Source organism: Gavialis gangeticus, unplaced genomic scaffold (genome assembly GCF_001723915.1).
Source record: "Gavialis gangeticus isolate Ggan-Ray unplaced genomic scaffold, GavGan_comp1, whole genome shotgun sequence".
Classification (NCBI taxonomy): Eukaryota; Metazoa; Chordata; order Crocodylia; family Gavialidae; genus Gavialis; species Gavialis gangeticus.
The window spans coordinates 21,493,865-21,502,066 of record NW_017729009.1 but is presented as its reverse complement, the minus strand read 5'-3'; the positions used below and the strand labels follow the sequence as shown (position 1 = coordinate 21,502,066).

At 40.6% G+C, this 8,202-nt stretch overlaps 1 protein-coding gene across 1 annotated transcript in view; it reads left to right on the top strand.

Moving 5' to 3' along the window:
• The window catches only part of DOK5 (docking protein 5), a 113,843-nt gene that overhangs the window by 77,768 nt on the left and 27,873 nt on the right, over positions 1 to 8,202 (top strand). The window contains exons 3-5 of the mRNA XM_019510215.1: positions 3,632 to 3,746; positions 3,846 to 3,965; positions 6,994 to 7,183. Coding sequence (XP_019365760.1) covers positions 3,632 to 3,746; positions 3,846 to 3,965; positions 6,994 to 7,183 — 425 coding nt within the window. The remainder of the gene's footprint in view (positions 1 to 3,631; positions 3,747 to 3,845; positions 3,966 to 6,993; positions 7,184 to 8,202) is intronic.

The window sequence follows — 8,202 nt, the reverse complement described above, 5'->3', positions numbered from 1 at the left end:
GGGCAGTCAGAGGGAGAGAGCAAATTTCCTCCTTCCCATCCTCTATCCTCTGCCTAAATCTTTTAAACATTTTTTGTGTGTATTGAGAGCCTTTGCCTCCCTGGATCTGCCCCAGCCTCCTTACATTTATTTGTATTATAGGAGTTTTGCTTTTAGGATGCTGGGGCCGTTCAAAGATTCAGTTGAATCTGATGTTGAGGATAATCTGAGTTAATAGTAAGAGTCCTGTAACCTTTGCATTGGGACTGTCAAAATAAAGCTAATGCTAACAGTGCCATCATGTATTTCATGTAGTGTTTCCTCCAGAACCCATGTTGTTGAGAAGGAGTTAACTTTGTAACTGAGGGTTAGTGTTTCTTGACATCTATAAAAGCAAACCACTATGAGGGTAAGCACGGGGAAGAGTTAGGAGTACAGGTTGTCTTTATTGTCTTTTAACTAGCATGGTCATAAAGGACAAATGTGAGAGAGAAAGCAACCAAATTCATTCTCTCCAGTCTCCCCCCCCAAAAATTCAGATGGATGACCTCTGGTCATTCAAGAATGAACTGAAGCTCATGACGTCTCTATTTACATATATTGTTTCTGGCTTACCAAAGTGACGTTATTCTTCATTACTGTGTGACCTTTAAGATTTGATTTGATAGCAGTAATAAGAAGAGAAAAAATTCCAATTCTATTTTTCCAAAGTAGCCTGGTGATGTGCTTCCTAATCCAGTGGAAAGCCTGTTTTTATCTTCACAATTTATCTTTAAAGATGGAATTCTTTGTTTTGGAAACCTGTCTTCCTGACTCCCTTTCTCCTTTGTACCATAGGAAAAAAACTGTGGAATGTCAGGCTTTAAGGCTAGGGAGAGAGATTACACACAAACTGGCTTATATAATCAGAAACTGGCTTAAACCTGTAACAGAGCAGATGTGCAGTAAGGCTGTGTGAAGCTTTGGTCCTTGATTCGATTTGGCCTGATTCGGTGGCCAAATCTCCAAATCTGAATTGAATCAAAGGACCCTTTAATCTCTCCGAATCGAATCGGAACCCTCCAAATTGATTTGGAAAGATTCAGCGAGTTGGACATAGACGCAGCTTTAAATGTTTCTTCTACATACCTCAAGGTACTAGGCAACTTGTGAATGCTGTGATGCTGGGGCAGATGGAGCATCCCACAGGAACATGGGGGGCTCCCCAGTGCACTTGGCAGCAGACCCAGAAGTGGACAGCAATGGGGAGGGACTCCTCCCTAATCAAAGCATCCTTCCAGGGCCTGGGCCTGAGCCACCCCCAGCTCCCTAACTCAGCACTATGGAAGGGAAGGGAGAGCTGCTGTAGCATCCCCCAGCTTCTAGCCTGAGCTACTGCAGGCATGTGCCTGCACCTCTTCAGTCCAGTGTGGATGTCTGTGTGGTTACAAACGGGTTCAGCCTAGCCAGTTTAGACTAACCTGCAAAGATTGAATCAGTCCAGGCTCAGGCTTTTTGAATGGCTGTCCCTAGCCAAAGAGCCGGTTCACAAAGTACATAAGCATACTCATACTACTTAAGTTCCATTGAAGATAAAGGCTGAAAACTTGAACGATAAAGGCTGCATTCAGTCTACAGGGTTGGATTCTTCCAGCATAGCTGAACTAACAGCTTCTTTATTTGGTAGTGCTAAATTTTAATAAAAAATAACAGCTGTTAAATACATGTTTTTTTACTCTACCTAATTGCTATTACTATTTGAAGTAGTCACCTGATAGATCAGTTTGTCTTCAATCCAGGCCACAGATAGCACCTGCCATCCTGAAATCTACTTGCCTCAGGGTGTAGGATGGTTCTTGGTAGGCAAGTTTGGTTTGAAGGCATCTTCTGCAAAGGTTCTGATTTTTATTTTATTTTTTTTTGTCCTCTCTGGCTTCAGTGAGGAGTCCTCTGAATGGCACAGGGTCTTTATGAGAGAAGAACAACTAGCCTTATAAGACTTTGTTGAAGAGTCTTGGCCATTGCACTCTGGCAACAGGTAGGGTTCCCCTGTTTCTGTGCAGTTCCAGTGCACAAGGGATCTGTGTTCATGGACAAGTTTAAAAGCTGTCAAATGTCACTAGAAGAAGTCTGAACCAAAGGCTTAAGTAAATAAAGTGTTCTCTGTACTCAGAATTACCCTGTTTACTCATGGATCGAGTCAGAAAGTTCCTTGCCCTATAGAGTTTTTGTCAATTTGGAGTTAAGGGTTAATTCCTTATGTAGATGATGTTGTCCTTTTAGGCCATTTGTTCTCTGGGCCCAGAGTTCTTGCCCTCTAGGGTTGCTGGCAATGGGTATCACACACATGTTGTTGTTTGTGTGTTAGGAGAAAGCACTGTGGATTCCATTGGCCCTTCCAGATAACCCATATTCACACCCACTAGCACCTTAGTCATAGGTAGGGTTATAAAGCATACTGCCCCTTATGAGTGCAAGTAACAAAGTTTGGCCTTCTGAAAGTCAAATGCACAGAATATGTGGAAGCAGAAGAATTTTACTGAGAAAAACTTTACACTCAAGGTGCTCAGTTTTGTGTAAAATGTTTGAGGAAGCTTGGTAAAGTTTTTCTTGACTATCACCTCCTCACCAAAGCATGATGGCTAAATCGATACATAAATACTATGTCAATGAAATGGGTTTCTTTACCTTCTGTGACCATGGAGTCAAGCTCTTTGGTCAGAAATACCTTAAAACATCAGTCGGGCTAACAGCCAGTAACCTAACATTTTGTTCAGGAAATTCTGTAAGGCTTTGATGTTGTTCACATAGACCTAAGCCCTCAGCCTGGGCACTGACAGCAGCACAACCTCTTTGCAACTGCCGTTCTTGTAGGAAAAGAGGTTGCACCTTCTATCTAAACAACAAAGAAATTATAACAAATTTCAGAAATTCAGCAGGTAGGATTTCCCCTAGCTTTTATGATAAATGATCAGAAATGATGTTACTGTAACCAAATACTATTGACCAAATTCTGCTATTCTTCGCTCCTGCTTAGTTGTAACTTACTTCATCATTTATCCGGAATGGTAAACTGTATTTCTTTTTCAGGCTTTGGCAGACAAGCAACTGAAAACCAAACAATTTTAATCTTTTTTTTTTTTTCTTTTGCGGAGGGAAGTGGGTCGGGGAGGGTTCAGGTATTTAAAAAGATGGTGACAAATTGGTTTGAGGAAAGGAAGACTCTTTTATTAAACTCACTTTCCCCATCAAAAATACTTCAAATGAAACATTTTCATGAACCCTAATATTTAGTTCAACAACCAAACTGCAAATGAACGGGGTTCGCTTGCTTAGGTGGATGGTTCAGATGAAACCTCGTCTCTTGGTCCTTCTTGATACTTCTCTTGCACCACTTCTTTCTCCCAAATCTTAATTTAGATGTTAGCTGTGTCCTATTTATATTGACTTAAGTTGGAGCTTGCACACAGATAGAATATGAACCCGGGGAAGAGTTAATTTGACTATGTCAACAGTTAAGCTGATTCACATCAAGATGACATTTCCTTGAGCGTGCTCATGGGCTCACTCTCCTTGTTTTGCAGACTGGTTTAATCTCTTGCTTTCCTCTCCTTCTCCAGTCAATAGTCTTTATTCAAGATCCTAATTAGAGCTCCAAATTGCTCTTTTGCAGGTCACAGAACTCAATAACGTAAAAAACATATTACGGCTGTCAAAAAGCACAAAGAAACATGCTGTTGGGATTTATTTTAATGATGACACATCCAAAACCTTTGCTTGTGAATCAGGTGGGTAAAATGGCTTAGTAAATCAAAAAACACAGGAATGTAAATTGTGAAATTATAAGCATATAATACCTACACAGATTTTTCTGGGTCTTTATGTAGAACTTGAGGCCGATGAATGGTGCAAAGTGCTGCAGATGGAGTGTCTAGGAACTCGAATTAATGACATTAGCCTTGGAGAACCTGATCTATTGGCGTCTGGTGTAGAAAGGGAGCAGAGTGGTATGTACCTAACTATTGGGGGGGGATTGTTTCCTCTATAGATAATGTTTAAATTTGAGTGCATGAGTCAATTGCTTAAATGGTTTGGGCTGTGTACCTAACCAAAAACGTACACTGGGCGTACTCCCTTGTGAACAGAAGACTTTTTCTTCTAAATAGTCTATTTTTTTTATTTCTATTGTTAGCAAAAATAGTGTATTCCATTATTTTGGGGCTTTGATTCAATATTTTAAAAATATTCTAGACTTTGTTTTCAGATAACTTAGTTGTACAATAAGCGCTTTGAGGCAGGAACCATGTTTGTATAATGCCTAACCCACAAGGTCCTTGTCCATAACAGGGGTTCTTAGTGATGCATGGGGTATAAATAAAAATTTTGTGCATAATTTGATTCAATGCTTTTATTTGCATATGTAAATCACAATGCACTGCAAGCCCATTTGTGCAAGCAGTTAAATCCATTCACCCAATTTTATTAATTGTCTGCAAAAATCAGAGTTACAGTGGTAGATGGCTTCTGTGTATCCAGATGCTGATGTATATCTAAATGCTTTTGGAAATGTTCCTATAGAAACATCTCAATTTTGTATTTCCCTAATTAACATGATGCCCCAGTCTCCCCTTTTGCTGAACTGTTCGTGTAAGACTTGTGGTTATGGTGCCATGAAGTCCACTGTGGAGCCCAACTGCAGGAAAAGAGAGCATTTGCACTACATTCCATGTGGCATGATAACAGATCTACCAATCATCATTTTGCCCTTTTGAACGACACTTCAATTTCTGGCTGGAATCCTTTTGTTTGGCACTATCTGGTTTTACAATGAAAAGAACAAAACTTGCTCAGAAATCTTTGTTCAGTAGAAAATTAGATTTTTCATTGAAAGTTTTTTGTACAGAACTTTTTTGCAGCCTATTTTTCATAATGTAGGAACATAAAAGTGCCTTTCAGCCCTGGCCGAAGAGCAGGTCAAGAGCCTGTTCATGGTTAATTTTCATTTACGATTAGTTCCTTCTGCTACTTCCATCATCCTGTTTCCAAAATGAAGCTGTATTTGGAACCCATACTCAAGGTGTACTTCAGTAATTCATCTATGTAACTACAAAAGTCAGTTCGGTATTTAATCAGTGATAAAGCTTTAGAGTTATTTTTTTAAGGTATTGCTTTGCCTTTTTCACTCAAAGAAAACATGAAACTTTTCCCATTATTCTCCTGTATTTTTAAATTAATTTCAGGGTGGGGGTTGGAGAAATCAAACATCTGACTAATGTGTTTCAGTGATAGGCTTTATAATAGGTATGAATTTTATTGCATTTTAACTCTAGTTCATCCAGTCATATACTGTCCCTACCTGAAATTAAGACTGTTACTTTTCAGAACTACTCATAATTTTCCATTGTCTGCTGAAGTGAGTTTTCTCTGAAAAGCTTGCTCATCTCTGGTTCAGTTAGTCTACAAAAGTGGTGCCCAATCTTTTTGCAGGCCAGTGGACTCAATTTGGTACTGGGAGCTTGTGCAGCGGGGGCCCAATCCAGCCATACGGTTGGGGGGTGGCGAGGGGCACAACCCAACCTTGATCCATTCACTCAGGGTGGGGAGCAGTTTGGTCCTATTCTGGATGTGCAAATGGGGGAAGAGGCAGGTCTGATTTGGAAATGGGGCATGGGGGGCAGGCCCAGCCCTGATCCTGCTGTGTGGCAGTGGCCCAGGGCTGGATCTGGCCATGAGGACCTCCCGCTGTTTCCCTGATGGAAAATTTTCCAACCCATGAGGATCCCCACAGGCCAGGTGCCATGGCTTCACAAGCCAGATTTGCCTCTCAGGCTGGAGGATGAGTATCTCTGATCTACCGGGTGCATCTTCACCCTAGCTTCTGCCTTTCCACTGTTGCTTCTGACTGGAAACATGTTTGTATGTTCAGTTCAAAAAATAAAAAATTCTGGCAGTGACAAATGTTTGCTTTGACAAGTGGTGAGTGGCTCTGGATAATTACATATCTGTGAGGACTGGATTATTGAGAAAATCCCCTTTGCAGAATTCAGTGCATGTGGCATCTTCAGGAGTCTTTTTAACACACACCAGAGAGCTATTAATACATAGACTTGAACTGCATTTAACCTTGTTTTATGAGATTTTTTTTAATACAACCATCATTATTAAAAAAGAAATTAATTGCCGTAGAACACTGACTTGAACAACTCGTATAGAGTTTTGCTGTGACCCGTGTGTCCCGTCTTTACATGGACAAGCGAGAGTGAATTTTCCATATAATCCCAAACTGGAGCTAAGTGAAGGGACAGTTTTAGAACTCTTCCTGAGAGGCTGCAGCATACAGGAGCCTTGCATACAAAATTTGTGGCCTGTGAAATTCTTGCTGTATTGGTAATATCCCTGTCACTTCCTAGGCCTAACCAAAACTCACTTCCCTTGCATTCTGTCACACAGTGGGTCAATACAAAGCTTAAGTTGGCACCGGGCAGATAACCATGAAACTCCTCTGCACAGTTTCTCTATGGTCCAATCCTCTAAGCCCCAAGCAGATGAATATTGGCAGTTCAGACTTTGCATGGTCTTTCTGCAGCTGGGAAGATTTTCTTCCTCAGTCCTTTGTTAGGCCCATTTATAGATGTATAAGAAAAGAGGCTGCTGCCCCAAAGAGCTTTATCTCAATGACTTTAAAGGCTGCTAGGTAGATATTAGCATTTGCTTCTACAATTCTGTGAAATAGTACAGGAATTCAAGTGACTTCCATGAACTGCAATATGCATTTAAGATCTATTTAAGTGACTTCACTGTATTGTTGTGTATGTGTATATATATTTCAGTGTGTATGCGTATATGTGTGTATAGAGAGAGAGAGAGAGAGAAAGAAGTGTAGTTGAGCAAAGGAAAGGAATTTTTCTATTCTTAGAGTAATTGCTTAAGTAGAAATAAGACTTTATAATTATATAAATAACACAGGTAAATCCTATAATGTCTTAAACATTTAATTTACAGGGATTTTAGACTAACCTTTTGTTTTTCTCCCAGAGAGATTCAATGTGTATTTGATGCCATCCCCTAATTTAGATGTGCATGGGGAATGTACCTTGCAGATAACATATGAGAATATCTGTCTTTGGGACATCCAGAATCCCAGAGTAAAACTCATTTCTTGGCCATTAAGTGCCCTCCGACGTTATGGACGGGACCCATCTTGGTTTACGTTTGAAGCAGGGAGGTGAGTGCATGCTTTGCTATAGTGCTGTAATTCATATGTATAAGGAACTGTTCCTGGGTGATATGAGAGAGCATACCCACCTCTGACTGAAGTGAATAAGAGTATGGAGGGGACATTCCACCCTATAGGGAAGATACTCATAGTTCAGCCTTTTCATATGTAACTTTAAGGTATGGCTTAAAGAGCAAAAACCACTGTCAAATAAGTACAACTGTGCATGTGGGAAAATGATGTGGGGAGAATAGGAGTACACAGTACAAGAGTTTTGGTTTTGAGGAGAGCTCTGGAGGCTCACTGCTTTTGCATATTCTTCTTTTTGCCGTGCATTAATTTTTTTCATAAATGCTCCAAATGAGCCTCGGGAATTAAATGTGAAAAGGAAGACATGCTCTTGCAGTAACTTGTTGAACTAAAGATTGTGCCTTGTGCATAATGAAGAATATAGCCAGGTACAGACTTTAAACTTTTTCTGGTATAAGTGATCAGCAGGGACCCTGGTTTTCTCTGATTAAAACCCAAAAAATCAGTGTTGTTTTCCTGCAGTTAAAATGAAATGACACATACACATACACATATCAGTTGAACACAATGTTTTATTGATGCATTTACAATTTTAAAGCGATTTGGGAACCTACCACTGCCTCAATCATTATAATAAAATGAATTGTGTGTGTGTGTGTATTAGGGCTGTGCGAAATTTCACCGGCCATTTCATTTCAACACTGTTTTGACCAATTTTGAGGTCAAAACAGCAAAATTGAAATGAAACAAAGGCCCTCAAAATAGCCTCAAAACAAAATGAGGCTGGTCAGAATGTTTTGAAAGTCATCAAAACATTTTGACCATAGGCTGGGGATGGGAAGTCAGTCCAGCTGGGCTGCTTCCCTGTCCCCTGTGCTAGATTGCACCAGGGGTGGGAGGCAGCCCAGCTAGACTGCTTCCCATCTAGCACAGGGGACAGGGAAACAGCTCAGCTGGGCTGCCTGCCGCCCCGGCACAATCTAGCGGGGGGGGGGGGG